This window comes from Bombus pyrosoma, linkage group LG10, assembly GCF_014825855.1.
Source record: "Bombus pyrosoma isolate SC7728 linkage group LG10, ASM1482585v1, whole genome shotgun sequence".
NCBI lineage: Eukaryota > Metazoa > Arthropoda > Insecta > Hymenoptera > Apidae > Bombus > Bombus pyrosoma.
Window position 1 is genome coordinate 842,174 of NC_057779.1, and position 27,755 is coordinate 869,928.

General features: G+C 38.9%; 2 protein-coding genes across 8 annotated transcripts in view; one reads left to right on the forward strand and one right to left on the reverse strand.

The window, feature by feature from the left end:
* The window catches only part of LOC122572122 (pseudouridine-metabolizing bifunctional protein C1861.05), a 37,941-nt gene that overhangs the window by 4,938 nt on the left and 5,248 nt on the right, over positions 1-27,755 (forward strand). For all 4 annotated transcript variants that reach the window (XM_043736731.1, XM_043736732.1, XM_043736733.1 and 1 more), the window contains 5 exons: positions 35-374; positions 468-595; positions 685-744; positions 24,955-25,160; positions 25,748-25,947. In XM_043736731.1, the coding sequence (XP_043592666.1) occupies positions 35-374; positions 468-595; positions 685-744; positions 24,955-25,160; positions 25,748-25,947 (934 nt within the window). The remainder of the gene's footprint in view (positions 1-34; positions 375-467; positions 596-684; positions 745-24,954; positions 25,161-25,747; positions 25,948-27,755) is intronic.
* LOC122572132 lies at positions 768-24,970 on the reverse strand. 4 transcript variants are annotated; one of them, XM_043736754.1, is made up of 5 exons: positions 24,838-24,970; positions 15,831-16,868; positions 11,114-11,555; positions 6,357-6,720; positions 768-3,980 (listed from the first exon to the last, which is right to left on the reverse strand). In XM_043736754.1, exons 2-4 carry the CDS (start codon positions 16,524-16,526, stop codon positions 6,434-6,436), a joined length of 1,425 nt encoding a protein of 474 aa, XP_043592689.1. In that variant the 5' UTR covers positions 16,527-16,868; positions 24,838-24,970; the 3' UTR covers positions 768-3,980; positions 6,357-6,433. The 4 variants fall into 4 exon arrangements, with proteins under 4 accessions (XP_043592689.1, XP_043592691.1, XP_043592687.1 ...); XM_043736756.1 differs by lacking the exon at positions 24,838-24,970 and adding an exon at positions 22,229-23,947 and having other exon boundaries at positions 768-3,975; XM_043736752.1 differs by lacking the exon at positions 24,838-24,970 and adding an exon at positions 22,229-23,946.

Below are 27,755 nucleotides of genomic sequence, written 5' to 3' on the forward strand. Positions count from 1 at the left end.
TACAATAGAGATTTGTAATTGTCTTCATTTGTAGGAAACACAAGGAGTTCCAGTTATAAAAATTGGTGAAACAAACTATTTTCCTGCATTTTACTGCACTGAATCATTACAAAAGACAAAAGTGCCACATAGAGTATCAAATTCAGAAGAAGCAACAAAGATTCTTAAAGCACAAAGGGAATTAGGTCTTCAAACAGGATTATTGTTTGCGGTCCCTATTCCTACAGAATATGCATTAGATTCAAAAGAAATGGAATTGGCTATATGTAATGCTTTAGAAAATGCAAAAAGTAAAAATGTAAGTGGAAAGAATGTCACACCATTTTTGCTAGAAGAATTAAATAAGGTTACACATGGTCAATCTCTTCGAGCTAGTAAGTATAAATAAGTCCATTGATATAAAAATTAAGAAAACATAAGCAAGATCAATATTTGTCACTTAATTTTTGTCTTTTTAAAATCAACAGATATGGCACTCATAGAAAACAATGCAAGTGTTGCAGCAGAAATTGCAGTGAATTTGGCTAAGAAGTGTTTTCAGAGCTCTGTCAACGATAGTACTTCCAAGTGTATTCTGACATCAGAAAGAAATCCAGTAAATAAAACAAAAATATTTGTTTACCTTAAAAAATATATAAGATATTATTCATTTTATTTTCATCGGATAATTTGTTTATGTCATAGATTGTAATTGGTGGAGCTATAATGGATACAACGTTGCAAGTGAAGGAATCCGAGATAAAAGTAAGTCAAGTCTTAAGTCAGAATTATACTAAATAACCAATTTTCCTTGTATTCATATTTCAGAGAAGTTATAGAACGTTTAACAGTATTTACATACAATTACGACCACATAGGTTTTATGTACATTTAAGAATATGTATTGAATAATATGAACTCATAGTGTAGTATAGGGAAGAGTGATCTGATAGAATAATGTAATATGAAAATCATAAAATATGATTAAAGCCAGAGGTAGAAAACTATGTCCATGCAATATATCGAAATTAAGATGTAAGATAGAACATTTTAAAAAGGAATAGTCATTTGAATTAAATTCTTCTAAGTTATTCTTAATGTCTTTTTGAAAAAAGTATTTATAAGGATTCCTTAAAAAAAAAATTCGAGATAAACTTTTTCCGTTATGCATAATAATATGCATGATTATGAAAGTATAACGAACGTATTTTATATTCTAGTTACACTTTTATCCATACTTGGCTACGGTAGTCCTATTAGGTTTACCGTGTACGAAATAACGTACATACCATATCTAACCATTTACAGATACAGTAAATTAGGTTTCTTAAGCAGGCACTATTCAAAGCTCCCTCTCTTTCATTCGTCTCGATATACATATTACATTTAAATATCAATCAGTTACAAATTACTACACATGTTGAATCTTTTTAAAGCCTTTTTCATTATGGGATCGTTATTCATTGTCTGAATATATGTTTGACTAAACATAGAGATACGAGTCTTTCGTTCGCTTAACAAATACACGATCTGATGATTGAACGAATCAAAGGAACGAATCAAAACGTGAAAACCAGTACATCAATTTCTCGTTTAGTCAAAAGTTTCAAAGCTTATTCTAATTAAAGGTAGCGTGTAGGTTTTCATTTCTGGGCGGCTTGCAGTAACATAGTTGCCTTTCTAAATGATCGGTTTAAAAATCAATTAACGCTATCTGTCGTATGTTTTACATATAGTATATCCTTATATACATTTAGTGGCAGAGGCTGTATGTCTGCGAGGTGTAAGCTTTCATATTATTATTGTAGCTTAATACATTCAACGATAACTCGATGGCCTGGTTAAGAAAGAACCTTCGATTATCTGGAATGCAATCTTTCCCTTTTCGCGTTTTTTTTTCGTTTTCTCTTTACAATGGTACAAAATCATATGTGATAGAACTAAAAGGAACAAAATATGTATTCAAAAATGTACATCATTAGTAATACGCATTAATAAACATGTCACGTAATAAATAGTTTCTTTGATAGTAATCTACGCGTTATAACGTACGATGCTAAGAATACCCTGTTGTCCAGACTGATACGATTACGAGAAAGACAAAAGATCAAATCTGAAGTCTAATGATGAACTGTACAGCTTGTATCTTGATTCTTGATAGCCTTGTAACTTTCATTCATGTTGTTCCAAACAAGAGTAAAGAAAACTGATGTTTCTCAACATATACATGATTGAACCGTATGCAATTGATTCTGGCTTTTTCTTAAACAGACGATCGACTCTTATTATTTGACTACATCGCTATATACAGTCTACTAAATACGTATATCCATTACTTTGCATTCGTAAACGTATATAATCCCTAAGATTCGATTAATCCTAGCTAGGAAGCCAATTACTTTGAGTATCGTATTATATTTATACGACTTACTGCACAAATCAATACAGACTACTCGCGCTGCATGTATCGTTTTATATAAAAAGAACTAGGAATTTATAGTCGTTACTCTTATGCGGTGACTTTGTGTGTATGTCTCTCTGTGTGTATATAATATGTGTTTTTTCCCAATGCAATTTTTCGGCCTTTTTTATTTTTTTTTCTTATATCTTCACTAAGTAATAGTAGCTTGTCTAGAAAACAGATTTCCTATTTTTTTTCTCTTTTTTCTCTATATAATCGTATTTTCGCAGAGGGAGAATCAGTTTGGCAGTAGTATCCCACAATATTCTGCCGTAACTATCGCATCCATATAATCCTTGACGTTTAACTCATCGAAACAATTCGTTAGTAGAATTTCACCATAAAAGGGATGAGAAAAATCGAAAAAACAAGTAAAAAATAAACGTTCGCGTGACGATAAGCGATTAACCTTTGATATATATATCTCGCCGATATAGTGTTGTACTAAAAAACTTTTGATAGCGAGCAATGCACTGTACTCTCGTCGTGTATAAATGCAACCGAGTGCGTTGATACAACTTGATACAACTTTCGCCGGTTTTGGGTCAGAAACGCGGTGAAAAGAAAAGCGGGGCGCAATCTCCATCGTTCGCTAATTAAACATGTGATGACGATGTAATAAACGATGTTAATTAAAAGGACCAAACTGCTGGAGAGTATTATCCTTATAAATAGCGAACGATAGTTACATTTTACACTGTGACATACTACTAGCATGATTCACGCGATAAAAATCAGTATACAATGGCTCCGTGTCTAAAACGCTTTTTGGTTTGTTTCGATTCGAAGAGAGATAGTTTCATATAGGAAAATTTACTGCTAAAAATAAATCTACAAAAGTAATTGATTATTTTTCTTCTTCTCTTTTTTTTGGTTTCTTTTTTGTTCACCGACCGTGCGAGGACGGAAAGACATGTAAGGAATACGCTTAAAAAGAAAATCGAAAGGACGTCGAAAGGCATACACAGGCTTTTATGTTCTCTTTTGTGCAGCTTCGACGTACTTCTTCTTTTTTTTCGCTTTTTTCTCATTTTCGTAAAGTTTTGCTTCCATCCTTTCTTTTTTTCTTCTGTCTCCTCTTGTTCGATCTTCCTTGTAATTTGTTCGTATCGACTCTCGCTTCATGTGGCCGTCTTGTGTCGTCACGCAAACGGAAATTTACTCTGTTCGTCAGCACTACGAGTCGCATCGCAGTATACGACGTCACGAGGAAAATGTATCTTTAAAACTTCCTATAATTACTAAACGATTCAACCGATCTGTCGTGCCACGAGGTTTTCGAAAGAACGAAACGAAGGAACTAATCAAATTATACTCTAGTCTAGTCTAGCCTTAGTCGAAACGGTTCCATTTTTTTAAAATAAACTTCTATCATCGACTATAAGGATTTAGAGTGTGTTCTATTTGATACAAGACGATTCAACGATACACTTTCCTGGCGACACGTAGAACCTTGAACGTTATTCGCTTATTGTGGGCTGGTGTACTCGTGAAGTCAGTAGAATCTTTAGAAACCTTAGCTCCGGTCTGCTGACCTATCCTTTAAAAAATGAACATACGCTTAGTATCGTATATATAGTTTGATTTAGTCATTTCGTTTGTGTTTATTAATCTCGTCGCGGTATCGGTTTACTTCGTTTTAAATTTCGAATTAAATGCTCTCTTCTTGCGTTATATACTTTTTATTCTTTTTATACAATCATCTAATATTCTGTCATTGCTGTCTTGCTTAATTTTACCATGCTTGAATCCTGAGACGCGAGATCTATTTATCTACGGGATATAAATGTTCAGTCGCGTTAGAGTATTTCGTTTAACGCTAACAGAATAAACTTGTCTGTTCTAAAAAATTTTGGTACGGGTCATTTACCGTTTCTATGTAGCGAGAGTAACGAGATATCTGTCAATTAACCCCCTGACTTCTAAAAATATACTGGAAACTCGAGTCCAATCGAGATTACGAAAATGTCTGACTTTAATTCGATCAAGGAGTTCGCGAAACGGATGTTGAATAGGAGGCTTCATCAATTTGACGAAAATAGAGATTCGTTAATAGAATCAAAATTAACGATACGTTAGTTTCGATGCAATCGAATTCCCGCTGTAATTAGAATTTCCTCTTGTAGGATGAATTAAAATCTATTATCGACCAATTATTTTCTTTCCGGTCTTCCTAACTCAAGCGATTGTCAATTAAGAGTGGAAATTGCCGGATAATATCGATCTGTTACGAATGCTCGATTCAAGCGAGTAGAAGGATGTAAGGACAAAAGAGAAAGGTATCTGCATACGGTGTACCTTCTTAATTGCGATCCAGATGGCTCGCAGTCCTTTTAACTGTGTATAATTCTATCGTTACGTTATTTTCTATCTGATAAAATCAACGATGCGCTACAGTCTCTTACAGTATACGAAAATAAGTTCTCTCGTAGAAAAACATCAGTACTCTCTATCCAGCCTGAAAGGAAACTGGCAAACTGCTGATGTCAGAAACTCACGATCACGATTCTTTCGCCCCTTATCTAGGTTTATTGCACGATGATTTATAGGCCGATTTGACAATTGCAATTTACCTAGTAGATAGAAGTGGAAAAATCCTAGCGAAAGTTAGTAGAAAAATATTAAGGGGTGTCAGTCCTCGACTAGTCAGAGACCCAAAGGTTCAGTCTGATCTCTTTCGTCTAGTTTCGTTATTTTATCGATTTAAAAAGGAATCAAAGCTCGTGTTCGCGCGGGCATTCGTCTCGTTACAAAATGAGCGAAAGCTAATCTAAAGTGGGACCTGAAATGCGTGTGCGTATGATACACGCGTATACACAGCGATTTACGCATTTAATAGCGAAGAAATTAGGGCAGGGTGGCAACATCGTCTCTCTAAAGCCAATATCGTGCATGTGCGGTTCGATAAATTATGGAAACTCATGATTGAACGTAAAATAATAAATCAAGCTTAGAGTATAATCATCGTGGTTAAATTTATTATACTGTATTTATCGTTTTAATTTAGATAGAGCACAGAAGAACAAAAATGAAGAGATTCGGTTGACGTCTTTACTGAAAACTTGAAAATTTATGCGTTCATAATTTTGACATAACAGCGACGATATCATTTTCGTTCCTTGATGTTCGACAATTTCCCGATAACGAGAGAAGATGGAAAATTGAACGGAATAAAACCGATCTATGTCGACTCGATCGAGAAAAAACTACCCGTTTTATACCGCCGTTAGTATATCAAGAAACGAATAGCGGAACGTTGCTCGGACACCGTGTAATTTGAGAGACAAAAAAGAAATGAAGGATCGAACAGGGATCCCCCTTCGGATTCAACGGAAACGTTGAGGACGGGTTAACGTGAAAATCAATACTCCCAACATAATATCCTTCGATACGTCTCTATAATCTGCTGTGCCTATGACATTTGTGCATTGTCTTTTCAAGTGAAAGATCGGCTCTTCTCTTTATCAGAAAGAACTCTCTATCGTTGCAACTCTATGTTCTATATGCAACTATTATCGTAACTCTTCTGGCTAAAAGAACTCCTTTCTATTTTCTATGAAAAGAATTTAACCACTTAACAGCACATTCCTGTAACATATACGGGCATAAATTATTTTTAATTTAACCATTGATCTGTATAGATCGTATACGATATCTTGTACCAAAATATCTTACAAAATATGTATTGTACATCTATGTACCTATATCTATAAAAATATTTAATATCGTTAATAAATCGAGGGAAACTTTATTCGTTAAGTGGTTAAACGAATACGAGAATCCGAAGGTTTATTCATATTTTATCATCTCTCTCTTTTTATATTTTTTGAAATAGAAAAAGATTATCCTGTCATGCTGTGTTATTGACAGGATAATTCACGCATATAGAGAGTCAGGCATATACGGATTAGCTTACTTATACACGGTGATCTCGGCGGACCGATTGCTCCTGTAGAGTAGACGGTTCGACGTATTTCGCCACCACTTCCATAGTCAGGTGCGCCTGCTTTGACCACCGGCTGTTATACCCGTGCCCGGGCTGCCGCCGTTCGACAACCACAATCTCCTGTTGAACTCTCGCATCTCATAGTTGTTGTTGCCGTTACTTTTCTCCCGATTGCCACAATTATGGTTCGCCGAGGTGGGTGTCGTTTCCTCGAGAATCAGCGCGCAATGACTGTTCGTGTCGCTGTCTGCGCCACCGTCCTGCAGATTGTTCGCCAATAAGGGATGCTTTCCGGTATTGCACTCGTCCGTTTGGATCAGCAACGATGCATTTCCTAAAATTCATTTTCTTATCATTTTTGGGTAAAATAAATTTCTTGTATTGGGATGTTTTCTTCTATTTCTAATAATTTCAAATTATAATTTTTAAGGATATTTTCTTTGCTCCGGGTATCAATAGATGCCAACTAGAATGATTTTTATCAATGTAAGGATAAAATAGTTTCATGGAAAAGTTTGCACTTTGTTTCCTTCGTAAGCACTTTTCTTATCTTTAATATCAAGACATTATTATTCATACTGGTTTTCCAGCGAATTGGCGTCATAATGACTACTTAATATTTCTGAGTTATAATCATTCTGCGTAATTATTTAACTGTTTGCATGAAGTTCATATTATTCTCCGTGTCTTACATTCAAATTAGTCGCTAAACGACAGGATGTTTTCTCGCTCGACTACTCTAGCTCGTTAACTATTCCGAATACCGATTGCGCTGCAATTGTCAATAGAGCGTGTTCCACGCGACAACTATGTATACAGTTGTAGCAAAAAGATTGCGAGAACCTTCAACCTTTACATTCTATTACTAGTAACGTCCGTACTGGTTTTAATGTTGTGGTAGTTATTGATGTACATCGCGTGCAATCAGTCTTTTATTACAGTGTCCCTCACTGACAGTTAGCTAGATCGAGTTTATACGTTTGCGATGCGTCGATTGCACGCATTCGTACAAATAATGCTGCTAGATCGCTGGCTCGATAATGGCACTCGAGTTTTCCAGGACTTCTACAACCTTTGGGATTAATACAATTGCAAATAAGAAGGGAGGTAGTCGAAGAATCACCCGCTGATATATTCTCGATCGGTCGAGAAGAATCCAAATTCGATGTTAAGGGGAGATACCGTATTCCGAATTACGTATTGGCCTTTTCCCTTCTTTCTTCTATGACGGAAGGGAAATAAGATAGGTATTTTCATGGCCGTTTAGGGTGATGCAAATGTCACCCTATTCTCTTTGATTTCCGTGTAAACACATTGACCGAATGTTTCACGCGGATAGAAGTAGGATATTCCTTTATGTCTAGCCTCTATGAACAGAACATCGAAAGAAAACGGTTTCGGTTAGACTCCCATTTGAAGATTTCATACGCTGATGCATCGCTCCGAGATCAATTCTCTTATTCTTGGCTGCTCTTTAAAAATTGATCGAATACCAATTACGGAGCAGGCGTATAAAATTATTTTTAGCGGCACGTGTTTCATGGATGCAGCGTAGCACGCGTTACTGATTCTGCCCATCCGTTTCGAGGGTCTGGAAAAATTCCCACAGGGTATTACAGAAATTATTTAGCGGAAAGTGAAACGAAGGAATTTCATTTATCAAGAAACTCGCGACAATAATTACTCGTTCAATTTGGAAGCTATATCGAGAATTTAATTCCTCTACTGAGACCGATAAACGATGGAAGAAACGTTTTTCTTTTCCATCCTCGAGGAAATCATTGTCAAGATTCCCTTTTTATTCCGTATAAAGAATGTTTCTCTCAGAGAAAGGGCAGACGAATGATCAATTCTGGAAAGGAGGACAGCTGACAAGATCTGAAAGAAACATTCTTCATCCTGTCTTTTCAACAACCATCAACGATCGGGAGACCTCGAAGACACTGCCGGAGGCTTCCGATTACGAAACCGAGACTTGGTCGAAGCTTTCACGATGTACGATATCGATATAGTAGTATCCGTAGAAAAATTCATGCCTGGTATAAAATCGATACTACAATCATTATCTTTATAATTTAAACGGGTCATATAGATCGTCTAGGACGATAAAAAATATGACGACAATTGCGGACTTTTGAACGGAATCACTTTCCATGCGGTGATCAGCGATACGAACGGTACTTCTTATCTTTCGACGATATGACCTTTGATTGAAACTACACCACGAGTCTAGCTTAGAAGTTAAAATCCGCTCTATCGTTTGTGTAATTACAGGACAGTACGAACAGGGTGCTAAATACTTATTATACTGGAGCACGCAATGTCCTAGTTCTTCTACTCTGATCCCGGACGATGCAGAGCTCAACATAATACGTGCAGGGTGTATTACTTAAATGATTAGCCTCGACCAAGATCGCTAGCTTCAACGTAGAATTATGCATTTGCCTGTGAAACAACTCGACGTGTTCCCACTTTCGTTCTATGACCGGTTTAATGCGCGCGGTTCTTTCATGTCGTTAACCCCTTTGTCGTTTCATGCCAATTATTTTTTGGAAGAACTTTTTCACCCCTCGTCTCATCTAAATGCTTAACGAGTTGGGTATTACTCAGTTACCTCGAATTTTCTCGAAATTTCCAGCTGGTAATAATTAGACGAACGAACATTTCTCTATTGCGCGCTGTTGAGTGTTTCGATATTTTGGTTGATTTTTAAAGACAATACGGGAATGTGATCAAAGTGAACAGGTTGATGACAGACTAATAACTAGAAACAGTACATATTTAGTACTATCTTTTTATGAAATTATCAGACTATATATTATCTATTAAAGAAGCTTGGTAATTGTATATTATAATAAAATTCACGATTCAATGATTTTTACGTGCTCTATAGCTTGGAAACTAATCGATTTAGATAATCAGTCTTCTTAAACGACAATTCTAATTTTGTCGTTGCATATTAGCTTTTAAAAACCAATTGTAATACTTTCGTTAATCCAAAATTGTATTCTATCGAAGATAAATATGTGACTGAATATTTCTCACCAGTATTGTATCTAGATTATAAATCTTCGGAGGATCCATTACTATACCATGATCGAAACTCGCGTGTTTCAATCGCGACAATAATAGACTCTCTTCGTGGATCCCGTGCAACCAGTAAACATATTTGCTCATCGTAGGAATCGCATGTCGAAGGAATAATCGACGCAATCTAGATTTTCCAATGAGCTCGTGCACGCTCTGCGCTACTTTTATCTTCCTCGAATCTCGTTAACGGTCTACGGTTCCGGTCAGCTTCGCAGTATTGTTCGTTTCCTCACCAGCAACTATCGGAGTTTTCGTTTCACTTCATTCAACAGCTTCGTTTTTAGTTTCAATTTGCAGAAGATACGAGAGAGATAATAAGCGGCAGATCGAACGTTCGTGAAAAGATTCTGAAAAACACTTTGTCCTCGTCGTCGTTCCCGTTACAGATTCTCCATTCTACTCGACGTAGTATTTATAAAGCGTTAATCTTTCGTTAATTTCATGCTCATCCAATTAGCTCTTGTTAGGTTTTCTCGCTGTTAAGCCGATCTTTTCGGCACATCCCTGCGTCGTTTAAACCGTGTAACTGCTATTGGCTGCGAAGCCAGCCAACTGCGAGATGTCGGTGTAAGAAACAAAGGGGAAAGAAAATAGAAGGAAGGAATTATGAACGACCTTAATGAATGTTAAAAACGATCTACACAGTCGACGAATGTTGAAACGTTTGTTCCATCGAAGACATTGGAAATTGTGGTAATGGCTAATTACTAAAAGAATTTCCATGAATGGAAAAACGTGTCTGGACGAAAGTTAAGGAATTTCCCGAGAGAACTCCGGGAGACATCTGACGAATAATCATTCTCACGTTTACTTGGATTGTGCTTTCTTGCCCGTCTTTTATTTACATAGCACAATAAAGACTGTAGTTCACTTAAGCTAGGTGGTATATCATCAGATCTTACACGATTCTTCAGATTTGTGACTTACAGTTTCGATTTTAATTCGTGGTTTCATTACTGAAAAGATTAAAAATGTAGTATGTAGAAATTCTCTAAAATATAGTAGACAGATTTTTTACAAATTAGATCGCAAAAACTCATAATGAAGGTAAAAGAACTTAGAGATCTTTACTAAATGCCGCGTGGACTACAGCGAAGTAAAAGTCGAGGTCGAAGATAACCATCCCCTAAAGACGTCAAATGTGCGTTCCAGTGGTCGGCGCCATACGGCTATTTATACTACCGCCTCTTATCTAACACCCTACGTCGAACCTATACACAAACACTCCACCCCTATCAGAATTTTTTAATGGTTGCTGCCTTTTGAGCCCCGAAATCATTGAGAGATTTAAAGCCCTCTGGTCCCTTTGTTACACAATGGTCAAAATTAATGTTTCACCGTCATTGCACTAATTTCATTCAACCATCCTTTCAAGCTTCTTCCTTCTTTAACGCCAGAGCTATCATCGACTGTATTATAAAATTTGTACTAAAGAATACTTTATACTTTACAAAACATTACTTGACCTGAAATATTCTTTTAAGTCTCTACATTCTCGTTGATTAAGTCATTCGATATCGAGTCCGCAATCGGAATTTAAATAACTCGGCTAATCTGATTGAGACTATACCGAAAAAACATGTTCTATATATTCGTAAAATTGATATGTTATACCAGCAATATTTCATAAAATTTACCGGAAGGAGTGACAGCGTTAGGCAGAGTCGTGCGTCGAACGATGCTTCCGTTGTTAGTGGCTTCCGGTATCACTTGCGAGAACGGTGGTTGCGTTAGGGTAGTCGCCGGCGGCGGTGGTTCTCGGAGCAACCGTATCTTTTGTATCATTTCCCTTATCTCGTAACGCAGTATCCCCAGGAAACATAATTTCGCGAACGCTATCACGCAGAAGCCCAATACGAACAGCAAGTCCGCGGTTTTTCGTAGCCATCTCATCAACGATTCTTCGCAACCTCTCGCGTACGGTTGTTGACAAGTGTCACTGACGTTGCCAGTGGGTACGCAACAGGTCTGTGGCCATCTACCACCAAAGTCTCTAGGACCGGTCACTCCGCAGCAGGAGAACTCCTTCTGCAAACGGTCCCATTGCTCGCTAAATCGTAGATCCTTGCCGTACTCCATCTGCGATGAAAAAAAGAGATAGAATTCACGTCAATCAGAAACGTAGCTATTAGTAATTTTTTGGTAGACGAATAGATCGTGGTAGAATTGAACGTTCAGGATAATTGCTGTAAGAGTAAAATTATAAGTATAAGGATTCTGTAAAAGCACAATTATACAATTGGGGAATCTGTGATAGTAAAATTGTAAAATTAAAGATATATGAAAGGCATACATTTTTTAGATGTTTGTGGGCGTCGAGAATCTACAAAGAGTGGTCATTTTCTACGATCGGAGAACAGTCGATGGCCTGCTATATATAGTACATGAACGACGGTCATAGAACTAGGAAGTTTTCGGCTTCGTTCGAAACATCATCGATTCGACGGGGCTAAATTTACGCATCGTTCGTTGAAAGGCGACTGGCTGCAGATATTTTTAAATCGATATTTTTAACACTTCGATATCGAACCAATATTTACGTGTTAGAAGATAGACTCAGTTAGTATGGAGTTCGATAGAACGTTTAAATATCACTATGGAATTTTTATTGAATTCGTTTGGAAGATTGAAATTGATAAGAAGCATAAAGAACGTGACACGATACTCAGAGTTATGAGAATTTTTAATAGATAGAAGTATACGATTGGTTCGAAAATGATCCAAAGGGCGCAATAGAATTAAATGTGAAAGATAAAGGAGAAAATTCGATGGTAAATTTTTGCATGGAAGAGAATTTTTAAATGAGGAGAAGTATAAGGCAAGGCGACCGGTGGTCCCATGTATCCAGGTCGATTATCCAAGGGTACGCACATTTTCCGTCGATTATGCGATCGACCTAGATAAGAACGGGGCTAAGAATAATGACTGCAGATACGGGCAGAGAAACGAGGTGAAGCGGGCGAAAAGTTGGAATTGTTAGTAATCCCCGTGACACTGATTTTTCATCGTGACGAGTAACGAGGCGCCAGTAAACTAGTTCACTGTTTCTTAATTAGCACGGCTAGCTAGTTCATCACCGAATGTTTCCAAAACTCATATCGTATCCGATGTGAAACGCGGTAGAGAAAATATTTTCTTTCTAAAACTTTTAGTCTTCTTTTCATGGAAAGGATATCTAAAAAGAAATATTGAAAATTTGTTTTTTCAGATTAATATCGAGAGAATAATTTGTACTATCTAAATATTTAAATCAATATCTCAGGATAAATGGACAGACAGAACTTCCCCGTGAAGTTTCAACAGACATGAGTACTACTGCAGCGATATATCAACGCTCTCGCGTTGATAAAAATTTCAGACTGTTTAGGCTCTTCGAAGTTATTTAAAGTTTCAGGCTTGTTCTCGCTCGATAGGCGGAAACGGTGTCGCCACGATGAAAACTTTCAATCGTTGATTAAGAATTCGCTGGAAATAAACGAGTCGTGTGATTCGCGGAAAGTAAAAGTCTGAGGAAGGGATCGATTAATTTCAAGATTACATCTTTTCTCAATCATTATTAGTTCGAAACTCGTCGAAGGTGTTAATTTAATCTTCGTTCGTCCTCGATGTATACATATATATAAAAGAGAACAATTCCATTCTTTTCAGAATAAAAGGACCGAATTAATTAATCTTGAAATTCAGAATCGGTCGTTGCTTTGACCCTTTTTTTTATCTATGTACCTACATGGTTTAATGTCAAGCGTCAAGAGAGGCAGAAATTCCGTAGTTCCGCGGCGTAAAGTTTGCTAGGAAATACGTGAATGCATGTATGCTAGTTTATAAATAGTTAGCAGGCTGTATGTTGGCTATGGTATGAATAATGTTCGTATCATGCCACAAACCGTACCTTACCTCGTGGCCGGTCAGCCAACCACGAATGTTCGAATTATAATAACGCTACGCGCTGGACGTGCAAAACATTACAATGACGCGTGAAAAACTTTGTAGTAAAAAAACAAAGAGAATGTTCTAGTGGGTATATTTAGTGAGTAACAAAAATCCATATGCATCCTTCACATTTGAACTATTACGATAAGAGCGTTAACTCCAGATGATTTAATTCCTTCTCAAAATATTAAAATTAATATATCGATACCGATAATATACAATCTCATCGTGTATTAATACGGCACCATAAAAGATTCAACAAGAAAGTGCATTTTTACTTTCTTCCCATAAATCAAATTTATGGATGTATGTAGATATTTATGATCGACTGTGAATTTAAATCAACTTAACGTCTGCTCGAGCCTACTATAGTACGACCACAATTCACCAGTGTCTAACGACTAACGTTATATCCTATACCTCTTACTGCAAAGATTAGATCGATTTTTTGGTCACCGGTCGACCCTATATATTTTTTATGTTTATTGATTAAAAAGTACCGGGAATAGCGTATCGAATGATAGACACGCGGCACGTTTCAAGTAGAAGCGGAGATCGAATGAAATATCGTACGTAACAAAAATGATGATTCAATTGAGTTGCCTCTAGGAACTCCCCTAGGGTAGAAGGGGATGAGAAAGTATTCTAATATCGGCTCGATTCTCGCCAAGTCAGACACCACCTTATTTATGATTCACTGACAATTTTTCTGCCAAACATTGAAAAAGTGTTTGGACTTGGTCCCGGTTCCGACACCGGAAACCTGTTCTTTCCACGCGGTCGATACTTCATTGAATGTTATGTAGAAGTGATAAGGGATGCCACGCCTCCGCTATTCTTCGCCGCTTTCTCCAGCTCCTCCGGAAACCGATTCCTCTCCTCCTTTTTTGCGCAGCTTATGCTCCGCCTTAATGCAACTGCACTTCGTATCCTGGACGAAAATTATCGTCCTTCGTCCGGTTCTATTCGAAAGACTTTTTAGTCGGAGAGCAATCGACGGAGGAGGCGCGAAACCTCTAACTTTCCGAGCGAAATTTTGATCGAGCACAGAGACGTTTTAAATTATTCCAACGGGCAACTACGAATGCTAAGACACGCGACGTATCGTGAGCTTCGATAATTTTTTTGTGACCTTCTTGATAATCTTTTATATCTCTAACGTTTCTCTTTGATACTCTCCTTCTGTTTTATTCCTTTTTTTTCTTCTCATTCTGTCGGAATAGAAAGAAAATGGAGTGGTTGGCTCGACTCGACTCGAATAGATTTATTTCCTCGTAAGAAATCCATCCCAGGACTCTTGATCGCGATATTACCGATTCTCTTATTGCGAAAACGAGCCACTTATTCCTCGCTTAACGACAATCTTCCCCTCTCAACATGCGTATAATGGTATTCTCGTTCATCGAGCATAAAATTTCACGATTTAGTCGTCGTACGTTTCTCTATCGAGATTCTCGAGCTCTTTCCTTAACACAGTCAGAAGCTAAAGCCTTGTGCAGTGTTTGGAAAGGAGGGCGTGTATCTACTCAATATCATCGTCTATCGCGTCCCTAAATTTCGAACAATTCTAGGTAACGGAACACACATTCCCGGGATAATAAAGCGATGCGTATCACGATTCAATGTGTATTTCATGCCTGGCATATTACGACCGAAGAAATGGCCGGATAAAATTCGTTCGAGGTGTGCTCACGATCGATCCATGGGACGATTTCGTCTAATAGAAAAGAGGAGAGAGTCCTCGTTGTCGGAGCTTGGAATCTGATTTGCAGCCTCATCCCGTATCACAGACATAAAGTTTCCGCGATGGAAAGACCTTCTAACTCTTGACGTCTAACTTTTTCCACTAACCACCAGGCTACCTTGAGACGCCTAAGGTGAAGTTCGCTTGTGTAAGGCTCGACAGGCAAAGTCGTATCGAATCAAAGTTCGTTCGTAACTACTAGCTGTATCGAAAATTGTCAAGATCATAACACGTGAGATTAAAGGCGAGCGAAAGTAAGAAAAGGGAAAGTCGGATGATTGAACTGCTGGACCATAATTAGAGACCAGGACTCAGGACTCTGCCAATTGAGTTTTCTAGACTAAGATATTAGAACGTTGATTTATCACTTTGCCTTTTAATATTTCCATTCAAAAATAGATCATATTTGTAAGAAAGTTTAATTGCTAATAAAAAAATCATAGGGCAAGAGATTAGATCGGTACAGAATGATACGAAGCGATTAATGATTTCTAAAAAAAAAAAAAAGGAACTTCACTCATAACTATACAAAATTCTTCTATCATCTCTGATGCTTTTTCTAGGTATCGATCTTGATCATCCCCGCTTACGTATCGTTCTGTAAAAATCCTATCGATCAAAAAACAAGTTCGAAAAATAAGCGAACGAAGATCGAATGGAATAGAAAAAAAGATACTCACCTGTAATCGTTGTTTGAGAGTGGGCCTGAGCTCGACGCGCATCCTCTCAAACCGGAAGACCCAGGCGACCCCAATGACGGCGTCACCGAATAGAAGCGCCAGTAGCAGCACCCAGTAGGCGTTCAAAAGTCTCGCGCTCAATCTCCTCGCCGCTATACAACCCAACAATTGCACCAGGCCCAATTGCGTGGCTAATGCTAAGTAAGCGTAAAGGGCTGTCGGGTCGAATGCACGGGGTACCCCTGGCACCATGTACCGGCGTGGATCGCCGGTGAATAAGAGTGTTCGTGAGACCGCGGCGGCGAAGCCGAGCGCGCTACCGAGCAGCACCAAGTTACAGGTGTAGATCCAGAGCCGGTAATATCGCATCGCGACGTCCTGGCCACAATCGGCGCGTCTTTGGGACGTCACCGACGCCGCCGCCTCGTCGGCGACGTACGAACGACTACTGTCTCTTCTGTTACCTCCTTTAAATACTTCGTTGTTATTATTGTTGTTGTTATTGTTGTTGTTATTGTTGTTGATGTTGTTGTTGTTAGTTGCCGTCGTCGTAGTGGTATCCGTGGAGTGTCGATGCTCCTGGCTGTCGTCGAGCAGGAATAAGAAAGGCGGCTTCGCGCTGCAGTCCTTGTTCGCTATCTTTTGGCTGTGCGTCGACTGCAGGGTGACTGAACGTTGCAGCAGCATCACCGTCATACTATCGTGCCTCCCTGGTACGCGTGTCCTCGTCGTTAAGGATTATACCGTCCGGGTAGAGAATGGAAGTGGGAGCGTGTGTATTTATTGAGACCTGGAGAGCCTCCTCCGTAGACGTGGACGAGAAATGTGCAGTGAGAAACGGCTGGTGTCACGCGAGCCACATTATACGTTCCGACAGTAGTCGTCTGTTTCTTGCGGCTTCTCGGCCAACCGGTCTATACCTGTACCTTGTTCCTTCCTTTCTGCTTCTTGCGCTTCCTGCGTCCGCTTTTTTCTTCGTCTTCTTTCTCTTTTTCTTCCGATGATTCTCTTCCACGATTACAACGTTGCTGACAATCCCTATATCGGGAGAAATTAAAAAAACTCATGGTGACAATGGTGACGATGGTAATGGCGAAAGACTGATCGCTGTAAGAATAACCTTTCAATGATTTATGGCGTGTACACACGCCTCGGACATGCTTGCACAGCTCGATAGTTTACAGCGAGCAGCCTGTGTTTACTGGGTTAGGGGTTTGTCGTCTCTGTTAATAGATTGATTAGAACCCGTTTAATTACGGATTACAATATCCCGAGTGGCTGTTTGGCCAATTATCTGACTAATACGTTCAATCGTTACCGTCTGACTTAGGCAGTGGATTATTACTTCCATCGTATCATTTTTTAAACTGCACGAAATCTATTTCATTTCGCCTAGGAAATTTCGATATGTTCGAAGTCTTTCTATTCATTACTACCTATATTAATTATTAATCGTCTTTATTATTCTATTTTTATTATCCAATACATGTTAGTAAACAGGTATGTAAAGTAGCGACATTGCGATATTCGACGCTCTTAATGATCCGTAGTAAATTGTAGAGTATCAAGAATCACGTCCTCTCTTTGTAGATGGAATTAAAACGCATTATCGGAGTTTCCTTGAGAAGACGTGCAAGCGAAAACAGGCGAAGTACCTCTCTGTAGCCAAAATTGATGGCGCTCGTTAGCAGGGTACCATTCTAGGTAAACGATTAAAACAGAAACCGATCGAGCGGCGGCAAAACGGTTCCAGCCTTTCGTTTCGGTGTGGCAAACAATACGCGTCACAGATTCGTGTCAACGATGTAAAGCAATAAAGTTCCTGATAGGGCACAATTTATCTTGCCGGAATATCGGACACCGAGACGGCATGGTTCCGTTGGCTTTCTCTATTTCTCTGTCACGAGTGAACGTCGAAAATTGATAAAAATATCAGCTCTACGGCGAACGAAATGTGCATCAATAAAGTCGGAGCAAAGGACAGGCAATAAACTTCACTGATATAAAGCTGGCGTGGATATTAGAGGCACGAAATGAAGGAATTAATCCTAAAATTGTCGAGACATCTGGCTAGCGGAATTAGACTACCAGGCTGCACGCATTTTGCGGGATACGTAACTAGTCACTCTGAACGTTCAAAGAAATGAAAAATTACGAAGATAATGAACGTGCTTGGAATTTTCTGGCATTCATCAAGAAGAAATCATTGCACCTTCGTCGTAACGAAGTAAACATTACAACGAGATCGAAGGAAAAATGAAAGATATCGATTCAAAAAGAAGAGATTCGGCTTAATTTCGTAACAAATTTCTGCAAAATATCAAATTGTGGCGATCCTATCGAAGTTGCTCGTGTCTTTCGAACAGAAGCATTTCGAAAGGAGTTCTCGCTCGATTTCGCAATTAACACGCACAGCCGCGTATTATCTGATGCACAGAGAGCGTTACACAGATACAGCAGGTAGTAATTATTAGCCTTCATCGTGATAGATCGCGTTGAAGCAACATCGTACGCGGTGAAACGTCACGAATAGGTCACTAGCGTGTGGCTCGCTAAATTGTATTTCTTTCTGACAGTTCTAGCGTGCAATAGGCAATTCTATTATCGATTTCTCTTAGCCGACCAGCCGTGGTACGCTGTGTTCCCTCGCTGGAGAAGAAAAAGACGAGAGACTGTGAAATGAACGATACGGAAACAAAGCACAAAGGGTTCAAGCAAATACGCTAATACGAAAAACATCGGCGATAAAAATCCCAAACGAAATGTGTTTTTCACATACACCAGGCGCCACTAGAATCTAGACTCCCATTGGAGTTATATATCGAAGTCTGTCTGTGCAGGAAAGAGAAAATAAAAATTTGCATTCAAGGTGGTACCAGATAGAACTAGAATCAATTCACTTTATTTACTATGCGTACAATATAATTTTAGATAAAATCACGAGGACTTCTATCCGGATTATCAAACATTTTATCACCCACGCAGATTTTTCTTCGATCTGAATCACTAGAATCTAAACGGAGGAAAGTAGAAACAAAAAATTACATTCGAAAGAACACCAATAATGATACAAATGATAACGATACTTGATAGACTTCCATTAGAATTATATATTGTACACGGCCTTCGAAGAAAAGAAATTACACCCAGGATAATACCAAATTAATTCATCTTATATTACACGAGAAAGAATATTTTTTTAAAAATATCATGAAGATGATATCTAACCAGAATATGTACTAATTTTTTATCGCCCATACAGGCTCTTCTTCAACGGCTGATAACTAGACCCAGTATACACTAAAGAAATATAATACAGAAGTGGGAATTTTTCAAACCCACAAGAGGGATGCTACTGTCAGATATATCGGAGACGTAGCTACCAGGCATCGGTTATTTTTAACAGAAGTCATATCAGCAGCAGCATAAAGGTTCGCGTTTCTTATTAGACGACTTACGTCAAGCGGCGAGTTCGCTTTCATCTGGTTCAAATTAGAGGAAACGAGGGTCGCTCAAGCAAGAAGAGCGAGGAAAGGTACGTCGAAGCGAGAGGGCCGTGTCCTTATGAAGCGAGCAGCGCGCAAAATAGATGAGAAATTCGACCGTGGGACGAAATGTCGCGGCTCAATCATCATCGTGAAACGAATTCATATTAGCGGGATGTTTATATAACGCCGGCGATAACGTATTAAAGGATGACATTTAAAACCGGCAGAATCCAGCTAAATGTTTCACGTATATTCACGATGTTGCTGGATAATCAACCCTTGGTTGGCCTCTAAAGTTTATAGCTTCTTTCCGACAGCGTTCTTCTCAAGTATTCATCGTTCCCTCGTTTCACGGCTCACAAGCTCGGTAAATATGGTAAATACGCGCAAGGTGTCTATTCTGTTAATGAGAACTTTACTTTGAACCATGTTTATTCTACGAAGACGAATACAAGTCGGACAAGTCAGTGAATGAAAACCAAAAGTGAGGGTTGATTCTCGCGAATGTATGTTCATTCTCGCGTACATTGTACGTGGTGCAAGTGTTAATCGGTTTTAATGGCTTTGTTCTCATAAGAGAGATCAAGTAAAGCTGGTTAATGTATTGCTCGAAGATAAAATGGCAAATCTGAGTTTACAAACTTCCACACGGCCACTAAAAGAGAAATATGCTTGGAGTATATAGCGTAAGGCGCTTCACACCTTCGACTTGTTTAGCTCCTTATTTAGACCTTGTGCCTCTCGCTTGCCTTGCAGATTTTCTACAAGATATCCCAACGCTTCGATGATTTTCATTCAAAATGTTGAACCATCGAGATGTTCAAATGATTCAAGAGCCGTATGGAAGATTTTAATTTATCCAAGTTCTATGAGTTTGCATTATGGTTGGTGAAGTTGTCACTTTGAATAAACGCTGACAAGGTATGTAAGCTCAAAATGGTCGAACCTATTTAAAGCGTTTTCAAAGCAGAGCTTGCCAATGATCCAAGATCGTATTGTTCAGCTAAGGTTCGCAGCGATTGCCGGATACCATACTATTACGAAGTCGAAGATTAGAGGGTGTGCGGAAAAGGGAAACACGACAGAATGTCAGAATAGTTGAATTAACGGGTTCGAATTCCTGGCACAACTGGACGAGGTGGTCACGTAGCCACGTATGGTTGGGAATCACTGCACCAGAGTTCTCTCGAGCTCGTGTCGGAATATATGTAGCTACATGTACGGATAAACACATAGAGAGAAGTAGAGACGATACATGCTTCCGTGCTTCAGAATGCACACATGTCCAGGTGTACGTACATGTATGTACTTACGTGTGGGTAGCTAAGTGCACGTTGTGCGCGGATCTAAGAAAAGAAAGAGGGTAAACAGAGATGAGGGGACTGGGACGAGACAAGAGAAATCTCGTCGTCGATAAATTCGCTAAGATTTCACGACGGCGAAGGGTAGAAGAAGGTAGAAGGATGTAAGAAGGGAAAAGAGGGACCACGTCGCAAAGAGCGTCGTGTTGACTATCCGTGCTCTCGAAAACACGTTCTTTCGTGCATCGATGTTATACATAAGGGGTGAAGCAGAGAGTGGTGCATTGTAATGAAACACGGAAGAAAGTTAAGGGCCCATCGATCGTTTAAGCCCTCCGCGCGCTTGCTCGAATACACGAGCCAGTTAGAAGAAAAGTCAACCACGAGGAGAAATGAGCAAACTTTTATTATTAATTCTTCTTCGATACAAAAATCGTCGAATAAATATCAAATATCGGCAAATGCAACGACTGTTATCAAAGAACAATGTCAAAGGTTTGAAAGGATAAGATTCCCAGTCAATGTCCTGGGTCAATGTTCAGCCTGTATACGTTTAAATTTATGCGAGTATCGGTGAAAAAAGCGACAACAATCGATCCCCACAGGGTGATCTCCTTTTTTTCGTCTCCAGTGTCGCGTTAAGAGAAAAAGAGGTAGAAATCCTCTCTAGGCACGGGATAGAGGGTAAAGAGAGACACCTGACCTTGTCCAGTGAATTAAACGACATCGTGGATGCCTCTACCGAGAATAGGTGTCGGTGTCTTTTTTAATTAAAATTCCTTCGTTACACAACGAATGTTGTGGAAGCGGGGGAGGAAAAAAGAGAAAGAGGAGAATAAAGAATGAGGAAGGGAGAGAGGGTGGCCAGAAAGAGGAGCGGATCTGTGTGAAAAAGCTTTTAATTAGCTATCGGCGCGAATGTTTGTTACCGTTTGAAGGAGAGCTCAGCTATACCAAGGAGGGAAAACCGTGAAACAGTGAGTCGAGAGGGGAAACTCGAGTGGCTCGAGGACGAGGGAGAGAGGAAGGGGTTGACGTTATGCAATCCTCCTCCCGACCTTCCCGAAGAAATTTATCATCGCTTTCCTACGAGACGCTCTTCTTCTCCTTGTTGCCGTTCAACGACAAAACACGGATTTATTCGACGCCAATTTCGCTATCACGGCCCCGCCTCGATCATTTCAACCTTTTCTCCGTACACTCGCACCCTCTCCGCGACTTAGTTCGCTCCTAGTTATATCTTAATAAACGAATATTTCTGTAAAGGACCTGCACCTTGTTGTTCGACCATTATATACATTCATACTATCTTTATTATACATCTATATACTATCACGGAAATTGAAACACCATAAACTACGGATGCACTAAACTTGGAGACTCTCGACCGGGACGCAGGGCAGATATTTCAACGATGTTATTATTGCCTTTCCGCCCCGCATACACGTGACTCCACACTGATGCCAAAAAACCGAGAAAAGCTAACAAACCACGAGAGCAAACCGGGGTAAAACGGCGAGAGACAAAGGAGAGAGAGAGAGAGAGAGAGAGAGACAAACAGACAGAGGGGGGGACCTTTCGAGAAGTCGAACGGATGGTCGTTACTGACCTTTAAACGCTCGTTTTTAGGTTGTCACGGTACACCATCAATCGTCAATCGAACACGCACATCGTCATAAGGATCACAAGTATCACGAGCAAGATCAGACAGTTTGAGTGAGCGTTGGTTCGGCGAGATGGGCACGAACGTGCTGGTCACGTCACGTCTATAAGCATCGCCGCAACCGCGAGCCTCGTTGAGACTGTTGTCCTCGTCGTTCATGCCAGAAGCGCTGGCTTCCGCCGTTTGCCTCTGCTTCTGCTACTGCTGCTGCTGCTGCTGCTGCTGCCGCTACCATTCACCACCATGATCTCACACGATTCGTCGTCCGCTTCGTCATTTTCTCTGCTCACCGCCCATTGACGTTCCTAGCACTGCTACCAGCGTTACCTTTGATCTCGTACTGACTACCGACTGATCAACTATTGGGCCAACAATCGTTTCGTATGCCGAAACAAACGAACACTTGAACCTAACATGTATTATACGAGTTTCCTAACAAATCACTACTTGGTTTTATGTTTCTTGCACTGTACGTCCCTACACTGTAAAAACAATAGAAGATTAGATCTAGCGACACATAACGACACCACGTAAGTTCGTGCAGGCAGTTTCTCGCGGGAGGAAGACGGCCACTGTCACGGGGTCTCGCCACTATCGTGGAAGAGACGGTGGTAACGCGGCTGGCATCGGGAAGAGTTCCTCGCGCACGGGGGGTGGCTGTCAACAGCGCCCGAGGTAGGCAACCGGACTGACTCCGCGCTGCACGGTGTCGGCGACAGACAGCGCGACCACCGACGAGACAGAGATCGACGATCGGTTCGGCTGCACACGATGGGGATGAAACGAGATAGAAACTCTGCGAGAGGCGGCGGTGGCGGCCACCGAGGTGGATCGTGTGCGAGAGAAAGCCTGGCGCTGGAGGGGAGAAAGCACCTCGTTGGGGGTGAACGAGGATTGGTAGGAATGGATTGTAAGAGGGGGAAACGTGGCTTTGAGAGAGACAGCGGTGGTGGAAAATCTGCGGTGGCACGTGTTCTGAGGGGTGAAGGGTATTTGGACAAGAAAGAGACAGAATAGCAATGGAAGGGAGGAAGTGCGAGGATAGAGAAGTGGGCGGTAAGAAAGACAGCGAGGATGAGGGAGGCAGGAGATTGGAAATCTGTGGAAATAGACGGGACGAGAAGGTTAATGTTGTAAGTAGATTCGTCAGGGACTGGTCGGAAAGTAGGAAGAGTACGAACGTGAGAGAAATGAAACGAGTGGAGAAACTTTGATGAAAGGAGGGCGGAAAAGTGGGAAATGGGAAGGAATTGAACAAAGGCCACGAGTCGTAGGTACAAGAAAGAAGAGAATAATTGGAATATCTCTAAAGATACGGAGAATACGATACAAGGGTAAAGGCAATGGAGCAAGAGGACAAGTTGTTTGAAAAGAGAGAAGACAGTTTGTAGAATTTAAAAGTAAAATGGAGGGGATAAAAGCTTCGGATAGAATAGAATAGAGAAAGAAGAGGAACGAGGGGAGAATATTGTCGGAAGGAGGGGAGAAAGCTCGAAGAGAAAGAGAGGGGTATTGTACGTGAGAGAGAGTTTGGAAAGAGAAAGTTATACGAGATGGAAGAACGACAACGAAAAAAGTACAGCGAAAAGGAGATAAAAAAATTCACGAGAGGAAAGAGGAGGCTGCCCGTAAAAAAACTACGAGAGCTGGCAAGGATAATTTTATGAAGAGTGGAGCGAGAAAGGTAAATCGTACGATAAGAGGAAAAATAAGAGGAAAGTACGCCGATGAGGAGGGTGCGCGAACAAGATAAGTGAAGCGAACGGAGATGATTAAGAGAGCCATCTGAAATCGTAAATGAGAGAACGTTAGAAAAGGAAAAAGAAACACGTAAGTGATGCAAACGAGTACACAGGTAATAATCAGAAAAGTAAAGAAAATTACTCCATGAAAAAGGAAGACAAAATTGAGAAAATAAAATACAAATGAAATAAAGTAAAGTAAAAGAGGAGATTGTGTTTTATGCAGAGGTTGCTGCATCAATCCCGAGTAGCAGCTTTCTGCTCGATGACATTGCAAGTACCTCCAGACAGAATGCTCGTCTCGTAATTGAATCGTTGTGACGAGGAAGGAAACGTACGCGTACAGGTGCGAGCTAGTGATCTCCTTGAAAAAGCTTTCCCGCTTTTCTCGCTTTCTTTATTTATTCTTGGCATTGAACTGGGGAAAATTAATCCATCGAACATGATGTCCTCGAGACGACACGTGTTATGGATTTAGTCACGATCGACAACGACTTTATAAAGCTTAATCATACTGTAAAATAACCAAAAGTTATATTACAGCATATCAAAAGAATAATACACGAAACAAGATATTTGTTATTACTCCAATTATGCATTCTTGAAGATAATTCATTTACAACTCAATTGCGTACCCATTTTCAATAATTCTTTTCTACCGTTTCTGTTTTTTTCCATAATTAAATACTATTTTTTATACGTATATATTATTTTGTAAAGAAAGACTTTTAGTCTGTTTTCATTAGAAGAATTAATTTTTAAAAGAAATGAAAGAAAAATAACGGAAAAGAAGTTTAATTTCTGATCGCTTACCGCTATCACGTAGAATTCAAAGACGATCGATCAATCGAGCCCCGTAGTATTCGACGCGCGATTAGAGGCGGCGCATCTTTTCCATATTCCGGATCAATAATCGACGTATTCTTTCAGGACGATGGTAGAACGCATGCCGGTAGAAGCCGAGAAAATTGTGGCGGGGTCGGACGAAATATCGCCAACGCCTTGATCAACCTTGGTCTGAACGCTACACGGTTAATATCCGTCGTTGGTAACGACCAGCCTGGGAAAGCTATAATTAAAAGTCTAGGAGATGGTGCCCAGACTGTGGAGCAGTTGTCAAATATGAACACGGCTAGGTACGCGTTGCTTTTCCCCGCCAATTTTCCGCGAATGCTAGATCATCGACTTCTATGTCTAATACTAAATTATCTCGACAATTATAAGTTTTTTTCTTTCTCTCTTATCGATTAACTCACACGAAATCAAAGAACTCAATATTTCTTTTTCATAATTTCTTTTCTCTCTTTGTTTTCGTACCTAAGTTATATTAGATTAAATAATTATAGATTTTTTTAAAAGAACATTCGAGTACGTTTATCAAGTTCAAGGTCCGCTATTATGATTTAAAAGAACAGAGGTATAAGATACTTCTTGTGCAATACTGAATCCGAAGACAGTAAAAGCTCATCATTGGTATTAATGGTTATTGGTTTCTGTAGCGAATTGCTGATCGGAATAACCATTGACCCCGTAAATACCACTCGAGACCACTTGTCCCCGATTTCCAATAGTTTTTCTTTTGCCATCTTCGAATTCGTTCTTTCACACGTTGAAAGAGACATCTTTTCCTTTTGCATTATATGTACATATGTACATTTGAATATTTTGTTCATTGGTCTTTTATTTATCTTCTTAAATATGTATTTGTGTTTGATAATTTAAGATGTACCGTGATCATCGATTACAAAGGCGAATGTCGGTTCGCAGTCGGTGAGATGGAAGTGTTCTCTAGTATCAGCCCGCATTTGGTGAAGAAATACCAATCGTACGTGGAGAATTCGAGTTTCATCGTTCTTGACGGTAATCTACCTCTAGATACGATTCGATACGTATTGGATCTTGCAACGTGCTCAAAAATTCCAGGTAGGTGATACTTTTATAAGCTTTTACTTCATTTTAGTTTTTTTCTTTTTTTTCCATTAATCTCATAAAATATTGATTGTACTTTCAAGGTATATGATATAAAATCTGATTAACGTTTACTATGTAAAACTTTTCAATAAAAAGTAATTAGAAAGATACGTACATTTTTGTGATTTTTCAGTTTCGATAATTTTTATCGTAATTACTAGACATTTATAACTTATAAAATATTCTAGACTTAGATATATATTTATAAGTATATATAAAACAATAGTCTAAAAATGTGAAAACAGTTCTTTTTATCTAAAGATACAGGTTTTTATAAAAAAAATAGGTGAAGTTAATACTGTCGCTGAGAACACGCACTCAATTGCAGAGCAATGTCATAAAAAAATGACTTTAAAAGCAGTTTTATAAGTTTTCACTTCTAATTAATCTAAAAATAGTTATAAATCGATCTGAAATAAATCTTCTTTGAATACTATATATCCTCCCAGTATATAATAACTATTTTATATAAATCTATAAAATTAATATAAATTTTGCTTTATGTACTGCATTTGCATTACCAAGTTTAACCGTTTGAGTGCCACTGGTCTTTGCTGTTTCCCAATAAAAAATTGCCAAGCGGCACGATAGCGCTTCTTTCATTCCATGTCTAAAAATGGCAGACGGCACGATAGCGCTTGTCTTATTCCTCGTCTAAAACTGCCAAGGAACGCGATTGCGCTGCTTTATGTTTATATACGATAAGTCTTATTTCTTTCAGTTTAATGTTATTCTGACATCCTTTTAAACATAAGTACTGACATCAGTGGGTTTAAATTATATAAAAATATTATTTAGATATTTTATGGCATTTATGTAAATTTCAATAATATTTACATCCAAATGTTAGACTGAAATTAAAATTCGTCTTTTCATCAGCTGCCTTGTTAATATAAACATATATTTCATTATTGTTTTTTATAGTCTACTATATATAATTTAGTTCATTATGTTATTACAGTAATGGTTGTTTAGAAGAATAAAAATGTGTACACTTACAAAGTATAATATTACTCAAATTTTGTCTTAATTTACCTAAGGCTGAACAATAACCGTAAAGACATGCATCGACAAAAAGTGAGCATGTTGTTATTGTCGGTTTCACAACCTAGAGCCCTGGGATTTTTTAACACAGGATAGAAGAAGCGCAATAGCGCCACTTGGCACTCAACGGTTAACATAAAGCTAATCAAAAAGGCATGAATGAAATAACTGCCAAACCATATGGCCATAACAAATAGCTATGGTTTGATTCTATTAATCAGTCTGTATGCCAATATTGCTCTCCAAATATTGATACTGCTAAAAACAATAGGGTACCTGAAATTTAAAAATTATTTGAAGGTCATAAACATGTTTTGTTTATATAACTGATATATTGTTGAAAACTTCTACTTACCTACTGTAACACAACACACGAAAGTAGTAGCTAAAAGCATCCATTCACAATTCATTACAAATTTCAAAGCCCAACGGACTAAGATCAATACAATCACAACTTGTGCAAAGAATAAGAATAAAAAATCAGATATGACAAATGTTTGCACAACCATCAGTCACCCTGGCAATAATCATTTTCTAATTACATAATATTCTTTGAAAAAAATGTGGTGACACCCAACAAATTGTTTTTTGATTTTTTGTGAAATTAAGAATATGAGTATCTAATAAGCTGTTCAAAACAATATTCCTAAAATTACATATATTTAAAATTACTGAAAATCTCTTTTTTTAAATTTAAATCCAGTAGGGACTGAAAT